The sequence below is a fragment of the Primulina huaijiensis genome, chromosome 14 (genome assembly GCF_012295235.1).
Source record: "Primulina huaijiensis isolate GDHJ02 chromosome 14, ASM1229523v2, whole genome shotgun sequence".
NCBI classification, from domain to species: Eukaryota; Viridiplantae; Streptophyta; class Magnoliopsida; order Lamiales; family Gesneriaceae; genus Primulina; species Primulina huaijiensis.
In genome coordinates this window covers 14,900,574-14,919,838 of record NC_133319.1, presented here as the reverse complement: position 1 = coordinate 14,919,838, position 19,265 = coordinate 14,900,574, and the positions used below count along the sequence as shown (strand labels likewise).

Below are 19,265 nucleotides of genomic sequence, written 5' to 3'. Positions count from 1 at the left end.
AATAATTTATACATGACATTAATTCAACAAATATAGATCGCAATTAAAATTTAATAAACTTTACCATTTTAGTTTAAATGGATGTTTTAAGTCATACATATGATTATTATATGGATGAAATTATTATAATCATAATTTATTAAAGAATATGCGCAATTATTTAGATTAGTTATTTCAAAAAATATTGGATTTTTTTTTGAGATAAAATTATTGGATATTGTTTATAGGTATGATTGAAGAAAACTTTAAAATTGTTTTATTTTATTTTATTTTTTTACAAACGGATGTCATTTTTTAAAATAAATATAACGGAAGTGTTAGAAATTTATCTATTGACACAACTTGAAATTAATGGCAAAACCTTGTGTGAGACAGTCTCACGGATCGTATTTGTGAGACAGATCTCTTATTTGGGTCATCCATGAAAAAATAATATTTTTTATGCTAAAAGTATTACTTTTTATAGTGAATATCGTTAAGGTTGACCCGTCTCACAAATTAAGATCTGTGAGACGCTCTCATAGGAGACCAACTCGAAATTAATTTATCTGTTAATTGATAGNTTTAATACTATAATAATATAAATAAATCATATCACCAAAATTAATTATTTTACGTATCTCAAACTTAATAATAATAATAATAATAATAATAATTTATCCTTTACTTGTTAATTTTTTTACTCGCCACCTTTTCGCATATATAAAGCCATCCCATTGGCCATCTGTAGTTCGTGGAGAACTGAGCTTCATTACTGACAGAGCTATGGAGTTGGTGAAATACATCTGCCCTGATTCTCCATATGTATGCACAAATTGTCTTCTTCTTCTTCTTCTTCTTCTTCTATCTTTTTGTAATTTGTGGGCATTAGAATTATTGTGGGAAATTTTATTCACGTTTAATTTTGGAGTTTCAAGCATTTATGCGACAGGATTACGTAAACCCCTGAGTTACACGGTTATTGATTGAATCTTGAAAAGCATGGAGTCATGGACCTTTCAGACACACAGAATGTGTGTCATCACCAAAAAAATAAAAAATAAAAAAATCAGTGAATACCTGTGATGTAAATGAGCTGCAGCATTCGTTCTTGTGTTTCTTGTGCAATCATAACGAAGTATTGGTTAAATGTTTTGGATTTTATTTATTTTCCTTGCCATTCTAAATGGAACTCTTGATTTTCTATTAAGCGAGCATACATGTAATCAAAGTGCAAAATGAACCTATCGTCTTCTCTTTTTATTTTCTTTTATGCATCAGAAAACAATGCAATTTGTATTCCGGATGATGAAAATTTTTTTATTCGCCTTTAGTTTTGTATTTTGGACAATTAGTGACTGAGTTACACTCTCTTTTTGGTAGTTTTTTCTTGATATAAACGAAAAATAATACAGAGATGTTGCTTATGACAATAGATAATGACGTTCTATTTCGCTGTGGTCTTTGAGATTACACGACTTTTTTAATGGGTGTGGAAATTTTTTTATTCATTTTCACATGTATATCAAGGATTTTGTGCAATACAATAGGCTTGTACTCCTTTTGGCCGTCACACTTTCTTCAACACTGTTGGTTTTGTTGTACATCTTGTATGTCTAAAATACGAGTTCTGTATTTCTAAGGTCAGTGGCGGAATAAGAGAAGTGGACTGGGATGGCATCAATTTTTCATGTACACATATATTTGATGCATAATATTTTCAGAAAAATATGAGTTGCCCCTCCCTCTAAAATCTTTTGAGCTCGAGCTTTACTTTTGTCCCCCATACGAAAATAATGGCTCCATCATTGATTATAGTTGATTCAACCGGTAAATTTCTTGAATCTTGAAAGGTATAGGCTATTTAGCATTGTTTAATAATTCAATGTTCATATAGGTTGAGGATAAAGTCTTGGGTTTTTGAAGGAATGTGAAAAGAAGAGAATTTGTCCCACTTAAAACGTGTATCGCAGCATGTGTTTTATGATTCTTATGCACAATACATTGATATAAGGCAATAATTTCTTTTGTTGATTTTCTGATGGTTCTAACTTGAATCTTGATTTTACTTTTGCTGATCAGGTGTGGAATAAAAATGGAGTTTCTGAGTGTTTTGACAACTTATATCCTTTGAGTTTCAATTTTTTTTTTTTTATGTTATATTTAATCATATGACTTCTAAGACTACCCTCGTATGTGCCCATATGCGTCCTTCATTGTTTTTCCTTAGCTAAATTCACAGTGTTAGGTTTTGGAGCAAATGTGGCTACTGATGTTATGGTTGCTGGGCTTGGAATTTTTAATAAGCAGCATAAAGATATGAGGAGGGTACGCAAAAAACTTTTATTGTTTAATTATCCATGGAATTTTGTATATGTGTAATTGCAGCTACATATAGTGAAGGAAAATTTAATAGGGTGATCCAGAAGAATTAACAGAAGTCTTTGTCGTATTCTTGAACTAATCTCGAGTTATGTCTCATATAATTGACTTGCTAATATTTTCACGTATCTGCGGTGATTACTGATAATTACTGCTATGCTTTGTTTGTGTAGTATTGAAGCATTTTAAATCTTTCTACATAAAGCGTATCCATTCTATGATGTTGTTTACTTATGCTCTTCTCTTTTGAGTCTCTCTATGAGCTTTTTAAATTTTTCTGCAATGATGTCGAATTTTGCAGATACATCTTTCAGCAAGAATTTTAGTGTACATTCTAGCTGCTTTTGGAGCATGTGTTACAACTTTTGACATGGTGGTTCTTGCGAAGACGAGCACCCAATCCACTCCGTATCATGAATGGCTCTTTAGATGCTCACGATTCTCAGTCTGGGTAAACCAAAATTTAGTTTAATTCATAGAAAATCCAGGAGGACAGCGTTCATATTGTTTTCTTAAACTATAGTTTGGTTTTTTGTGAATCTCAGGTGATCATTCTACTTGTATCAAGGTGTGGAAGTTGGTTGGATGTCTTATCCAATGGAATGCTGTGTTTTTGGTGGATAGCAAAACTTGCTCTCTTGATCCCTCAACTGCAAATTGTTCTTTCTTCACCTGGGGTAATCATCACATAAATTACGTAATTATCACTTTATCTCAGATATTATAGACTGTGCATCTTCTCCTAAGCACATGCCTTGTTGAATGAGACTCAAGAAAGGTTTTATGTTCCGCTATTTGGAGTCTTGGACACACTGGAAATAGGTTGCATCTGAGGTGATCACGGATTTTCTCTGCATGTACATATGCTGTATGATGGCAGTTGGCATTATGTCAACGTTTGATTGCTGCATAGAAAAATTCTCAATAAGCTTCCAACCCTATTATATTTCACTCAGTTTCTGGTAATCATTTGAAGTTCAAGATTGCCAATAATAACAAGAATAGATCATACAACTGCAGTTGCAATGTGGAGAATGACGTTCTTTTAAATTAGTTAATTTAAAGCTAGAAATGCTAAACGACGAGTCATGGTGGCTAACTATGGAATCGGAGAACAATGTTACCTGATTCAATCATTTATGAAATTCTGCGGGCTTTTTATGCCTGCTATGTGTCATTGCCTATTCCTTCAGTTATTCTCAAGAGCCTGTTCTTTTCTGCTTCACCTCATTCTGTACATGTTCTAAGAAGTTGATTAAAGATAGGAAATGGATATTCAAGTATTTGTATTTGTACACAAAGTTCTAATCAAATGTCATTGTCTGAAATCTTCTCTTCGAATCCTTTTCCTCTGTGTGATGCTTGATTGAAAAGAGACACATTTAAGGATAAAATGAAATAAAGAAGTTGACATATTTGTGTGTTGTGCATCTTCATTCACAGGTTTTGAAATGGACCATGGAAATCTGTGGGGCTCTCACAGACATCTTTTTTGGGATTTTGATAAACATAATTAGAGTAAAAGCCGCAAATTATGAAAGCAGGTAGCTCTAATCTCATAAAGGTTTAAGGTTTAGCTTTTCAAGTTCTTGGAAAATCATTGTAAGAATGTTTGACGTCCCCGTTAATAACAATTAAAGTAATCAACGAAAATAATGGTGGAAATCTATTGTGTTAGACGTTGCATTGTTGAATTACATGAAATCCATGCTATCTTTGTCAACTACCTCTCTAAATAGTATGTAACATTGTGAAGAAGCAAATGAAGTTGAAATGGTTGATATGTTTTCTAGATGGCCAAGCCACCTTATCATGTATTAAACTAAACAAACTTCTGAATTTAATGTTGATATTGAAGGTGCACTCATCATATTTTACTATTAAAGGCTTGAAATAAATAAAGACTATATTTTTCATCTCTTGCGATCAAAGGTTTTATTTTTGTGAAGTTTTTGCGATCCCTACTCTATTATCGAGGCACTGACATGGTTTTTTTACTCAAAATATTGACATGCTCTCTTTTAGGTTGTTCAATGTTGCTTCATATTGCCTGAGCAGTAAAAAAACTATTATTATTCTTATCTTCATAGAGTTTCTTTTAAAATGTAAATTATATTTGATATACATATATGCAAATCAATGTGAAAGTTAGTTTATGTTTATAATACTGATGTAGTATATCTGTCATGTGTTACCTTCAGTTTAATCGTGGAACCTCTCCTCCCTTACCAAATGGAAATCGAAAAAGATAATTTCAGGGACATGGTATGAATATTCTCCATCATTCTTCTATTCTTTTTGGTGCTTCGAAGTGACATTTATCATGTATAAAAGAGCTAATGGAGGCCCATTTTAACATTAATGTTGCTGGTAAATTAACTATTTTCTTTACTTGTTATTGCTGAATTCAATGTTCCATTGGCTTTTCCCTGCTCTTAAAAGTCGTCATGTATCACAAATTTATATCACTTCTCAGTTGCAACTTCATCAACTTAAAAATGTGAAAACCTTGGCCCACATGTATCAGCTGTACCATGATAATATGTCATTTCCCTTGCAAAGTTTGAACAATTAGTTTCAAAATCTTAGTTTTTATTTTTGCAATAAACTTTTTGTATTTCTTCAAGAGCGAGCACTCAAAATTGAAGATTTTAAATTTTTAATTGAATCCATAAATCCAAACACACTATTACAATCTCTGTGAATAACAATCACTAAACTGTTTCAATGAGATTTAAGGTATGCACCCACTGTGAGCCAGATTTTAATTATGCATGTGAACCAGATTTTGATTATGCCCTCTTTTATATTATCGTTGAAGGGAATCATTTGTAAAGTTTGGCATTTCATGACATTCAAATTGGTTGATCCTGTAATGCAACATGGTGCAAATAAGCAGCTTGAGTTTGAAGATTTACTGAAGCTACCAGTAGATATGGATCCATCTTTTTGCCATAATATGATACTGAAATTTTGGGAAGCTCAACGGACAAATAACTTTAATCACCCTTCTTTGTTCAAGACAATTTGCTCGGCTTATGGATGGCCTTACTTTTGCATAGGTCTGGTAAAGGTAATACATTGTATTCTACCTATCACTTTAATTTGGCTGTAATATTTGCCTTGAAGTGTTATTCAATCTTTGAAATAAATTTGAGTTTATCACCTCATCTGAAGACATAAAGAAATTTAATGTCTCTCACATCATCAAAGATTTGCTTCTTAGAATTATCACAATAACCACAACTCATTTTAATTATATTGCTTGTCCTCATGTTTTTCGAAATTAGAAAGTTCAGGAGTTTCTCACTGTCTCATATGGAAACAAATGGTTGGAAATTTGTAGATCACTATGTTTTCAAAAAGACATAGTTGAGTTTATGAATTTGGTGTGTTACGTTGTTTACAACTTGCAGAAAGCTATGCCAGAGAAAAATTTCATAATGTATATTATAATACAGATAATTTACGTCTTAAACAGTATGTGAAGCCATTTAGTGTTACATTATAGATTTCTTTGGCAAGTTGAAGTTTATAGATATATGAATTCCGTTCTCATTTCATTCAATTTTTTTTTTGCCGTGTCAATTACCTGCTTTTTTAGGTGCTAAACGACTGCATTGGCTTTGCTGGACCACTACTTCTCAACAAGCTAATTCGATTCCTTCAACAAGGTTTACGTATTTCAAACATTTTACCTCTGTAGGTTTCTAGGTTCGTTGTTGTTTGTTTTTTCTTTTTCTTTTTCTTTTTGTTGTAAACAAAAGATGATATTCAAAAATATAGTTAACTATATTTTGTGCCATGTTTATGGATTTCAGGATTTGGAGATGATATCATCAATCTTATAATAAAACTTTGATATGATTTTATTGTTATTTACAATAATTTCTACCATATTTATGCATAAATATTCTCTCACCTATAGAAAGGGTTAATTATTGCACCCTAAATTTAGAGAGAGAAAGAGTTTTGACGTTTCGAACATTTGCCTGATAAATGTATGTTTGCATGGTCGAACCATGTAAAATGCTATGTTATGGTATTGTCTTGCTATTATTGCACTTTTCAAAGTGGTATCTTAGTAAACTTTATGATTTTTTTTAATCATAAATTATGCACAAAAAAAAAGAAGAAAGAAAAAAATACAAGAAGAAGGAACAATGTTGTCCTGGTTATTGTTCCTAGTTCATATCTAGTCACTATTCTAGAATGATTTTTTCTTATTGTTTGGTTTATCTTTGCTTGTCTATCCTCCTGTGGTCACAATCATTCTGTTTATAAGTCTCTAGAAGATGGAAGATCTGATCTTTGTCTTGATGTTTCCCAGTTTTGTATGCATTATGGTGCAAGTTTTCTCAAAACCATTTTATCTTACAAGTTAGTGGCTGAATCACATGAATTATGTTTTCTTGCTTTCTATTTTGACCATTTTCCTACAGCTTCATGTAAATTTTATAGATGAGTTGATTCAAAAGCACAAGAATCACCTATATTCTATTATTAGTTTCTATAGCATGTATAATACTTTGAATAAAAAAAAAGCATTTATCCCAATTTAAACTATGACCATGGATTCATCTATGGTCAAGCTTGGTGATTATAGTTATATCGTATAAGACCTATATAGGTGAAGTTCAGTTTTTTTTCTTGAATTGGAGTGCAACTGATTCCCTAGACAAATTATAATATAGACTAGATTATGTGTTATCCTAATCTTTGCTCCAATAAACACCTCATACTATTTACATCATTTCAACTCACAATGTATTGAGCTATTGCAACTTGTTTTTGTGAAGTGCTGCTGAAGGACAGTGGGATAAATGGTGCAAGGAAATTGAAAAATATATTGATTTTTTGTTCATCTAACAGGTTCCAAACATGTTGATGGTTATGTCCTTGCAATATCATTGGGCTTCGTATCTGTTTTAAAGTAATATTTTTTCGCTTCCCATATAGTTATTTATGATTTTTCTTATGATTTCTAGTGATACTCTGTTTTAAATATTCATTTATTTGCGTAGATCATTCCTTGATACACAATATACTTTTCATCTTTCACAACTGAGGCTGAAGTTGAGATCTAGCATTATGACTCTCATTTATCGTAAGGTAAATCTTTAGAATAGCTCCTGAAACTGTATTTTCTCAAAATGCAATGTATTATCTCATCGGTTTTTTCCTATACAGGATGCATGATTATATATTGCTGACTGCCTGCATATATTCTCTTAGTGTCTTTGTGTTAGCTTAGCAGAGAGATCAAAATTTTCTGAAGGAGAAATTCAAACATTTATGTCTGTTGACGCTGACAGGATTGTAAACCTGTGCAATAGTGTCCATGATATGTGGAGGTTATAATTCTAGTCCTTTAAAACTATAGACGTGTTTCCTCAGATTTTATTTTCTAGATATTACACATCTTACCTCACCTAACTGATCAATGAAGTTATATAATACCCTCTCTGAAACAGTATGTGAGTTGGTATCACCAGATAAATGTGCCAAATACATCAGCAAATCCTATGTTTTAAATCATTGCATGTTTTGTAATTGCATCAGCTTGCCTTTGCAAATTGGGATTGCTCTCTATCTTCTATATAAACAAGTCAACTTTGCCTTTGTGTCCGGGCTAGCGATTACTATTTTGCTAATTCCAGGTATCTCAACAAAGTGATTTGTTTATTAAGTTGTTCACATCCAAATGATAATTGATTTGAACTATCCTTCAGTTGTCAAGCTACAGTTACTTTTTTCTTAATTGCTTTTAGACATTTTCCCCCCAAATCTTATGTTAATTTTAATAAGAGCTGAATTATATTCTTAGTTGTTCACAATTTAATTCACAGTTAACAAGTGGATTGCTAATTTGATTGCGAATGCCACAAAAAATATGATGGAGCAGAAGGATGAAAGGTATATACATTTTTTCGAGACTCCATGATAACCTAGAACTTGCCTCTGGCTATACCATTGTCTCATCTTTCCCAATATTCTAGTTAGTGCAATGCTGAGACAGGTTTGGGTGTTGGCTTTAGGACAGGGTTAGAATCCATAATGGATGACATGTTAGAATATTTGTGCATGCAAACATTTAAGAGAACAGAACAAAAAAAAGTTCTTTGTAGAACTTGTTGGAGTACCGTTTTCTCGCACCCAAGACGTAACGGAAGTTTAAAAAATTTTGTTTGATGTTCAAAACGTTCCTTGGGCGTCGTATGATTAAAACATTCATAGTGTGTTTAGATCTGTTTACCTTTGCGTGTTTAACGGTGGATAGCAAACCAGTTCGGGATTAGAGGAGATGGTTTTTCTTATAAATACCTAAGAAAGGATCTTACGCCTTCTTCGATCGTCAAATAAGATCCAAGATTAGAGACTGGATTCCTCGTATAGATCGCACTAGAGATCTAAACGAAATTTGCGTCGAGATTGGATCGGCGGAATTTCAAAAATCCGACGAGGAGAGGCGGCGCCATAAGAAGTGGCCGAAATTTTTTCTTCAAAATTCAAGTTGGCTGAAAACACTATGTGTGGAGGAGAGAAGAGAATTTTGGTTAACAAATTTTGGTGTAAAAGTTATGTTATTTCATATAATCTTTAATGAAATATTTATAAGTTTTGATTCTTGATCAGATCAGGAATCATACTTGGATCAGGACACTGTTATTCAATTATTTAAAATATCTCATTTATGTATTTTCCACTCTTGAAAATATCTTGCATAATTAAATCAATATATTTATGATTTAAATTAAATAACTTTTATTTAATTACTCAATTAATTATTTAATATATTCTAGACTCTTTCTGAATATTTCATGAAAATTTTGCACTGAGTAGTGACCACTACTAACATTATTATTTAATTAGTAGGTTCTAAATTGATTAAATAAATAATTGTGAATTCATTATAACCCCGATCGACGATCAGACAGCAACGATGTGTCCAGGGTACAAATCTCGTTCATACAATGAAAAATGAAAATTTTGCACTGATCCATTTTTTGCGGCTGCCAGTTTTGTGAACTCCTTCACTAAAATAAGCAGTTTCACTCTAGTTAGTTAATTAGCTGTTAAGCTAACTTCAACATCTTCCATCATATGGAATCAACTTATAAACGCATTTATAAGCGATCTGCTTGATCTCCATCAAACTATAGTTGCCAAATTCATCTCCTTGAACTTGATTATCTCAACGGGAACACAAAATCTAATACTTGTGTGACCTTCAATGGTTCAGAAATATAGCCAGTCGTGGGTTCACAATGATCGTGAATAACATTTATTGTTATCCGGGCTTACCTTAATTAGCCTCATTCTTTTCATAAACCTCTTGATCAAGAATGTCAGAACTCAAGTCTGATTGTACCCATCGGATCATGGTAAGAGCGTCTAGGAGTATCGCCCCATGATCCCTTATGTATCACTGATAGTGCTTGCAAGAACCTTAAGTTATTGTTATCAATTATCATACAGTACGGTCCCTTCAACTCATATATCCCGATCGAATCTGCAACCATTAGTAGATTGTGAGTTGCAAATGAATTCGATAACGATGTGATATATCTTTGAGTAATAATAGTGTCATGGTATGTGCAACTGAGGAAAACTTTTCAAAATACACATGTCTTATTCTGACCAGAGATTCCTTGCACTATTAACTCGTCAGATCACATGAAATATCTACGCAGATGGTGAATCCCTGACTACAATTCATTGATTCTTACGTATTTCGAAACTACACCCAACATCCCCATTTGATGACCCTCAATGTAGTCGATAACGTATAAAAGTGAATGCTACTACCTCTAGCCTATACGTTGTCCCTGGTCAAATGACTAATGGTGTACAACCATAACTGCGAACTATTTCACTCGATAATTGATAACCACTTGGACAGTTTGAGGAAGGGTTGTTCAGTGCATCATCAAATGATCACCCATTTATATGAATGAACATCTCGATGTCCTTACCAATGAAATATGATCTCAAACTCAAGCGACCTTTATCCTTATTATAAGCGGCTGATTCGACTAAGAACCTGTTTAGAATAAACGGTACACTTCCTAATGAGTTTCATGATCATACGTTGTGAGACAAACCTCATGATACTTATTGTATATCCAAGAGCTTTATCTATGCAGTTTGCATGAATATATAAATAAAGTAATTTTCATAATTGGATAAAACCGTAAAATATTATTAAAATAAAGATTGTTTTTATATAAGATTCAATAAAACCTAAGCCACAAGTTGGTTCATCGGGCACTTACTCTAAGTCAACCTTAATGGCAGCTGAATGGGGCTGTGAATTAATGGACCAAATAAGCAAAATATTCCTGTTGACTACTAATTTGAGAGTGCGATGGTCCGTGCACCATTGATATTTTATACAATGTACAAACTCTGATACAAAAAAGTCATTGAGCAGGATCAGAAAAACAGCTGAACTACTCTCGTACATCCGCACTATAAAAATGTGTGGCTGGGAACTTCTTTTTGCTGGCTGGTTAATGAAGACAAGGTCCTCCGAAGTTCAACATCTATCGGTAAGAAGATTTTTGTTAAGACATGCTCAGAATCAGTTGAATTTGTAATCATTCTGCATGTCAGGAAGTTGCTAAACACTTGAGCTTATGTGCTACTCTTCTCTATGTTAGACAAGAAAATATTTGGATGCCTGTTGTGTGTTCTTTTGGGCAACAACTCCTACCCTATTTTCTCTTTCCACATTTGGACTATATACTCTAATGGGCCACAAGCTTGATGCTGCGACGGTATGGTCACTATTTCTCTATTACTCTGCGAATACCAGATATTATTAAAGAAAATCTCCTGCAATTTCGGCATCAATGAATTCGTGTTACTTTAACTTGAATTGAGTTTCAGGTTTTCACTTGTCTTGCTCTATTTAACAATCTGATCTCTCCTCTGAACTCATTCCCATGGGTCATCAATGGGTTGATTGATGTGAGTTTTCATATTCTTCAGTTCTGAAATATAATACTGCAAAGATGATAGTATCAGAATAATAAGATCTATTATATCTTACAGGCTGCTATATCAACTAGCCGATTGAGCAGGTACCTCTCTTGTTATGAAAGTGATGCTAGGCTTGGCATTTCAACCACGTTCGACTGTGATAAGCATTTTAATGGTAAAGAAGCTGCTGTTGCTGCCAATGATGCATCTTGTACATGGTCAAGCAACAACGAAATGGAATTTGATTTGGTCTTGGAGCATGTTAATCTTTTTGTGCCTAAGGGTTCTATGGTAGCTGTGATTGGAGAGGTAAATATTACTTGCATGATAAATATTCCATGATAAATGGATTTTTTTTTTTGTCTGTGACATTTCAAAACTTCTTATGGTGAGTTTTCTAATATTAAAGATCTGGTAAGAGACTCATGTTTGTCAAATTTATTTATTGTAGATGCCTGGTACTAAGTAAAAATAATTTACTTTATCTCCATGTTTCCAAACTTTTACGAGGACAATAATTATGTGACTGTTAAAATTTGAGGTAAAGGATCTTTTACAAGTGGAGGAACTCTAGCAGCGTTTTAATTAGATGTATGGATGCCTTATTTGTAAATCTTACTTGCCACCGATTACGTTTTTTACTTCCCCGTGATTTGGAGTTTAGAAGTTCATTTTGTAATGAATATTGATTACTTAGGTCCATCCAAGCGTAATGTTTTTAGTGTCTGAAATCTGAATTAAAGTAGGTGACAGACAAGTAAGAAGTTTCAAGCGATACACCATTTTATTTTAAAATCATTAATGGTAAAAAGCTAGAATATTCGTTGAACTTGTGTGCTTGAGTTAATGGAGCTAAGAAGAATCAGACAGTGAACTTTCAAAAATAGACTAGAATTATTTGGATCATGTAATGATGAAATAAATCTGAGTTCAGACACATTCCAAAAATGCTTGATAGATACACTTGGATATCCTAGCTTTGGTAAAGTATGCCAGATCCGTATCTCCTCTAAAAATTCCAATTTTATCTCGAGTTTATGTAGACAGTACCCTGATTTGCATTATTGTTTTAATGGAAACAATCCGTTTAATTGAATTGATGGTATTGAACTTTTCATAGTTCTAATCCTTCTTATTTTTCACAATAAAACAGGTTTCCTCTTGAAGTAAAATCCCTTGATTTTAAATAAATATTTGAAGATCTACTCTGTGCTACAGGTTGGATCAGGTAAATCATCCCTTTTAAATATGATTCTGGGGGAAGCCAGACTCGTCAATGGATCAATACATTTGAGTGGAACCAAAGCATATGTACCACAGGTTAATTAACTCTTCCTGTCGTCATTCTTGTACCTGCTTTCAAACTCAAAATTTTCATTCACTTTTCCTTTAGATTCCCTGGATAATGTCTGGAACTATACGTGAAAATATTTTGCTAGGGAAGGACTACAATGGGAAAAGGTAATTGTATTCCATGCACCTTTATGTATGACAACAAGTAAAGGTTCTTTTTCTAATATATTCAACCCAGTGAGGGCCTTCAATTCTTAAAAGCGAGAGTTTTCTGTCAGTTGTTAATCCTACACGAGTCAAACTCAGAAAATAATATTTCTAAAAAAATATCTCAAAATATAATATTTCTAAGAAAATTTTCCTTTATCCTTTTACTCGAGCAGATATTCGGAAATATTAAGGGCATGCACTTTGGATCTTGACGTTTCACTAATGTTAGGAGGTGATATTGCTTGTGTTGGTGAAAAAGGAGTCAATTTATCTGGGGGACAGAAAGCTCGTCTTGCGCTTGCCAGGTGATATCCACTGACAGCGTCATATTTGAATTGTTGCACAATACATCAATTATTTCTCTCAATCCTTTTTGTTTTATCATGGCAATGGACAGAGCTCTTTACCATGAACCCGATGTATACCTGCTCGACGATGTTTTGAGTGCTGTGGACGTGCATGTAGCATGCTCAATTCTACAAAATGCCATTCTTAGCCATCTTATGAATCAGAAGACTCGCATTCTTTGTACTCATAACATCCAGGTTTTTTTTATTGGATACAACACATTCAGGTTTTAATATTATCTGTTTTGTAATCCATTTTTCATGCCTCAAACTGACAATAACTATTGAACAAGTTTAAAACCAGTGAATTGTAGTGATTCTTTTCTATTATAAGACTTCATTCTACTAAGGCCAGACATGTTTTAGATTTTATTTTGTCCATCTTGTGGGTAGCACAGAATCATATAAAAATTATACTCGATAAATAAATGATCTTAGCATACAAAAATATGCCCCTTGTCTATGTGCATGTTAAACAATTTAAGAAGTTCAAACAAGTTATAGTGAGGTTATCTTTGCAACTTGAACTATACACATAGCATAGTTAATGTTTCACATACAAGGATTTGCGTGACTATATGAGGAACCTTTTATTTTAGCACTTGCATGGATGGAATTGTGGAACCATTATTGGAATTCTGCAGGCAATACATTTGGCGGACGTGATTGTTGTGATGGAAAAAGGACATGTGAAGTGTGTGGGAAATTCAGCCGACTCATATGTTGCTTCCTATGCTTCATTAATATCCTTAAATGATTCCAACGCATTTCCCGAAGTAGACAACAAAGGGAAAAAAACGAGTAGTTTGATTGAATACATTGAGAATACTCAGGAAGTTGAGTGTGAAAACACTTCAATTGAAGTTCAAGACATCATTGAAGTTGAGACAAGAAAGGAGGGCAGAGTAGAATTAAAAGTTTATCAGTGAGTTTTCACTTTGTCAATTCATAGTCTGCCTAAACAACAGATTTAAATGACCTAGCTATTTTTAAATTCAATTTTACCATCTAGTTTCATCTCCCACAGAAATTATGCTGCATTCTCTGGTTGGTTCATTACTATTATCACTTGCCTCTCAGCAATCTTGATGCAAGTTTCTCGTAATGGCAATGATCTGTGGTTGTCATATTGGGTTGACACTACAGGAAGCAATCAAAGAGAGTATTCCACCACCTTTTATCTGGTAAACAATTTTTTTTATTGAAAATATAAACGATATCCTATAAGAAATTGTGTGTGTAAGGCCTAAATTGATTATGTAATTATGGGCTTAAAATAATACTTATTTTAGACCAATAAAAATGGTCTAATAAAATAATATGACCATTAAAGAAAATAAACAATTATGCCGGGGCTCGAAATAGATGTGATTAGGCCCCTAACAAAAATTACTAAATAAATCTATACAGCCTGTAACTAAACTACATAATTTGGACTTGAATTAGGCTGATCCACTTTGAACTTCCAATCATAATCGCTCTTGATCATGGAACAAAGCAAATGCTTAATTCTGAATAAAACTTGAATTGATGTTGGTCCATATCAGTTTAATAAGGAAATTTACTTGTTCACTTCAACACGGAAGAATTGGGTCAATGACCTTAAACAAATATGAATTTTAAAAAATAAACTCTATTTATTAAAATAGCATTTTGCAATGGGTTAATAATATGTTTGTAGTAAAAGAAGATTACTTTTTAAATAGATGTAGAGGGAATGTTATATGTAAATAGATGCAGAGGGAAGGTTACTAATTATAAGTTTGTGCATTTCATAATATCTTCACGAATATATAAAGATTATATAATTTTATGGACGTAACTTACTGTTTACTTCGAGTGAACATTAAAAAAAGTCATCATACCCACACGCATATGGATATATAAATCTATTCACCTATGAACTCAAGGTCAACCGTTCTTCTAGCTTGACTTGTTAAGTGAACAATTCCAAGAATTCAAGCTCGAACTCTTTTGGTTTATGTAACATGTGGACGTGGAAGCTCGGAAAACAATCAGAAAGTCGGGTATTGCATAAAAGAGGTTTATCTATGGGTCTAGAGTTCACAAATAAAGCAATCAGTAATGAAAGATATAACTCACACACATTTAAAAAATTTAAGTGATATTTTTTGCCTCTCTTGCTTGGTGTTTTCAAAGTCTGACAAAAAGAAGAGCATAACTGACTTATGCCATTTGTAAAACCTGTTTATCATAACTGCTTATTTGATTTTTCAGGTCATCCTCAGCATATTCTGTTTGTTTAATTCGTCTTTGACATTGGTGAGAGCATTTTCTTTCGCATTTGGTGGTTTACGGGCTGCTATTAGAGTACATGATCAGTTGCTACATAAACTTGTCGATTCACCTATCAGTTTCTTTGATCAGAACCCAAGTGGAAGAATATTAAACAGGTAGCATGGCATCCCACAAAAAATACTTGAAGTTCGTCATATTCTTCCACTTCAATACTGATTGGAATATATAGATTGTCTTCAGATCTTTATACCATATTTTTCCACTTCTATACTGACTGGAATATATAGATTGTCTTCAGATCTTTATACCATTGATGATTCTCTTCCTTTTATTCTCAACATTCTTTTGGCTAATTTTGTGGCCCTCTTGGGAATTGCTATGGTGTTGTCATTTGTCCAGGTAATAGCAGGCCTTAGCAGTTCAATTTGTTTAATTACCTTTATTGATTCCTTAAAAACCTTGTAATATGCCAAGTTTGTGGCTAATGGGATTACTTTGTATGTGCAGGTCATGTTTTTGCTTCTGTTATTGCCCTTTTGGTTCGTGTACAGAAAATTACAGGTTTGCATCATATCTTTTAGGAGTATATACCTATAGAGGGACAAGATTCAAAGCACAGGTTTGCATCTTTTTTATTTTGGATTGTATACCAATATAGAGGGCATTCCTGTAGAAAAATAAAAGGTTGACCAGGATAAATTAGAACAAATATTGGCTAGCCACCCATATAACAGCTTTATATGGTGTAATTAACTAGGATTCTTGCTAGAGGGACCTCCGTCATTCTATATACACTGGAAGCTAGATAAAATGAAATGGTCAATCATTTGCGCTAGGTTATTCATTTTAATGCTTTCAGCCTTTATATTTTGTGCGAAATGTCCTCGACTAATTGATTGGTATTGTAATAAGCTATGAAACTCGCAATGGTGTGAAGAGTTTAAATAGCAGATTTACTTACTTAGCAATTTTCAGTTTTACTACAGATCAACCTCGCGGGAATTGAGAAGACTGGACAGTGTTTCTCGTTCACCTATTTATACTTCATTTAGCGAAACATTAGATGGTTCCTCAACAATTAGAGCTTTAAATTCTGTGGTAAGTTTCTACCATTTCAACCGTAGTTGATTTGTATATCTGAATCTTCATTATTTTGTACTGTTAACTGTTGAGAGAGCATAACCAACAATCCTACTACAATGTCATCCTCTGGTTTATGGAAGTTACTGTGACCAGTACGGTAGCCATAAGTTATGAATGAGTTAGTCTCACAGATTGTTAGTCATGTACTTCTGATAAAATAGGATATTCATTTTGTATTTAATTTACTGAAGCCTGTATTTATCTTCCTAGGGGAATTTTTCCTTGGTATTGAGTTTCTTTTCAATGAAACCCTTAGAAGCTTCATTTTTTCTGCGAAATATGCATATTTTTACTATCAGTTATTTAATCAATAGATCTGCTGCTTCATTGTGGTTTAATTCTTCCAGGCTGTGCATAAGATGTTTTTGTGTTCAACTTTTATGTGATTCACCATCTTAAATTCTCAGAGAGGTCAATTAATTAAACTTGTGTGCAGGATTTTTTCTTGTTCAGATTTTTACAGCATGTGCAGTTATATCAGCGGACTTCTTATACAGAGATAGTCGCAAGTTTGTGGCTTTCTCTTCGTCTTCAGGTATGCCTCCAAAAAGTTTTCTTGTTCATACTTGAATTTCCGTAAGCCTGAAATTTAATTGTTCTTCATACTTATGACATTAACTTCCACATTGTTACAAGTCATGATGGGTAAATTTGTTTCTAGTTGCTGGCTGCTATTATTGTTTCATTTGTTGCTGTGATGGCTATTATTGGAACTCATGGATATCTCCCTGTCAATTTCGGTACTCCAGGACTGGTAAATATTTTTATATTCTGAAAGCTTGTGAAATTGCTTCTTCTTTTTGGTCAAAGTGCAACCTCTTAAAGTGATGGAAACCAATTTTGAACATCTAAGAGTGAGGGAGCCAATTGTTAAGGACAAAGTTGGTTTCTTAATTATCAAGTTCAAGGTCCCTTAAAAGGGTGACCGTGCACACAGAGTTTCTTGTTTATGGTTTTGCAGCAATTCCCGATAAGTGTAGCCAGTGGGCATCTGAAGGATAATGATCAAGGATCCCACATTAAAAATGATTAAATTATAAAATAATCTTTCTATGCATAGGTTGGGCTGGCTCTTTCTTATGCTTCCCCTATAGTATCGTTGTTGGGAAGTTTTTTGACAAGCTTCACTGAAACGGAGAAGGAGATGGTTTCAATTGAGAGAGTTCTTCAGGTGAGTTAGATGAAGATTTTACGCACTTGATATGTTAATAACGTTGTGACACATTTGCTTTTACTTTAGTACATGGACGTCCCTCAAGAAGAATTAAGTGGACGAGGCCATTCATTAGATCCTACTTGGCCATCTCAAGGAGAGATAGAGTTTCAAAATGTGACCCTCAGATACATGCCGTCCTTGCCCCCTGCATTATCTGATGTTTCTTTTACCATCTCTGGAGGCACATCGGTCAGTTGATTTTACTCTGATAGAGCACCTCTTATACTTCATTGCACATGAACTGAGAGGCTGGCTGCATGACATTAAAACAGGTGGGAATTGTAGGAAGGACGGGTGCCGGGAAATCAAGCATCTTGAACGTTTTATTCCGTCTCAACCCTATTTGTGGTGGATGTATTCTTTTGGACGGTATAGATATTGTTGGTATCCCAGTTAGAGATCTTCGGTCCAAATTAGCTATCGTTCCCCAGAGTTCCTTTCTGTTTGAAGGGTCATTAAGGTAATAAGATATGGTTCGAAAGTTCCATATCCGTGAAGAAAATACTTAGATTATGGTGGTCCACGTGTATTTTCAGGGCCAACCTCGATCTGTTCCAGACCAGCAGCAATGAGAAGATATGGGAAACACTCGAAAAATGCTGTCTGAAAGATGAGATTGAAGCAGCAGGAGGACTAGACATTCAAGTAAAAGAGTCTGGAACAACGTTCTCCGTTGGCCAACAACAGCTTCTTTGCCTTGCGCGTAGTCTTCTCAAGCCTTCTAAGGTACAAAAACCAATATGAGTAACTAATTTGCACTAGGAGTCAGATCTGTGTGAAGATTATTTCCAACTAACAAATATTTCAGGTACTCTGCTTGGATGAGTGCACGGCAAACGTGGATACTCAAACAGCTTCTAAGCTGCAAAAGGCTATTGCAAGTGAATGTAAAAGCAAGACCATTTTAACAATTGCTCATCGCATTTCCACTGTTATGATCATGGACCACATCCTTGTGTTCGATCAAGGCTTACTGGTAATATCACATGAGATTTGATTCTCGTTTTCTAGGCATGAAAACGTCATTCCCTCTTGCTTTTTTTTTTCAGGTCGAACAGGGAAATCCGCAGGTACTTCTTCTTGATGAATCATCTAAATTCTCCAGCTTTGCTAGAGCATCAGCCATGTAAAATTATATGTTGGTAATTTATCCTAGTTTTTAAGATGTTGATCCAGCTGTTTCTTGTTTAATCTTATAGGCTGGCTAGTTAGTGCTATGGTCTGCAGAATATTTTAGTTAATTTTGAAGCATTTAGACAAATTTTGGTGGTAATTTTCATATGCAATTAGGAATTTTTTTTAATGTGATGTGTTATACTGAAAATTTGCGCTAGAAGTTTAATTTCTAGAATTAAATTAGAATTAGAATTAGAATTTGTAGGTGACTGTTCTTTTTTCATAAAAGTATGTTATCACGACCAATACATTAAAATCTACTTTTAAATAATCGT

At 33.6% G+C, this 19,265-nt stretch overlaps 1 protein-coding gene across 2 annotated transcripts; it reads left to right on the top strand.

Moving 5' to 3' along the window:
- Window positions 1-694: 694 nt before the first annotated feature.
- LOC140957757 (ABC transporter C family member 13) lies at window positions 695-18,949 on the top strand. Of its 2 annotated transcripts, XM_073415135.1 has the most exons (36): window positions 695-804; window positions 2,062-2,103; window positions 2,221-2,307; window positions 2,663-2,812; window positions 2,907-3,038; window positions 3,805-3,905; window positions 4,563-4,626; window positions 5,183-5,434; window positions 5,966-6,035; window positions 7,234-7,294; window positions 7,386-7,473; window positions 7,597-7,715; window positions 7,924-8,021; window positions 8,211-8,277; window positions 10,796-10,913; window positions 11,025-11,141; window positions 11,254-11,334; window positions 11,419-11,655; window positions 12,565-12,666; window positions 12,740-12,807; window positions 13,023-13,154; window positions 13,247-13,394; window positions 13,841-14,121; window positions 14,224-14,380; window positions 15,435-15,610; window positions 15,743-15,854; window positions 15,963-16,016; window positions 16,431-16,553; window positions 17,035-17,133; window positions 17,260-17,352; window positions 17,659-17,769; window positions 17,839-18,003; window positions 18,087-18,274; window positions 18,351-18,540; window positions 18,623-18,790; window positions 18,864-18,949. In XM_073415135.1, exons 1-36 carry the CDS (start codon window positions 766-768, stop codon window positions 18,942-18,944), a joined length of 4,371 nt encoding a protein of 1,456 aa, XP_073271236.1. In that variant the 5' UTR covers window positions 695-765; the 3' UTR covers window positions 18,945-18,949. The 2 variants fall into 2 exon arrangements, 1 of the variants encoding a protein (XP_073271236.1); XR_012171685.1 differs by lacking the exon at window positions 18,864-18,949 and having other exon boundaries at window positions 18,373-18,540.
- Window positions 18,950-19,265: the final 316 nt, after the last annotated feature.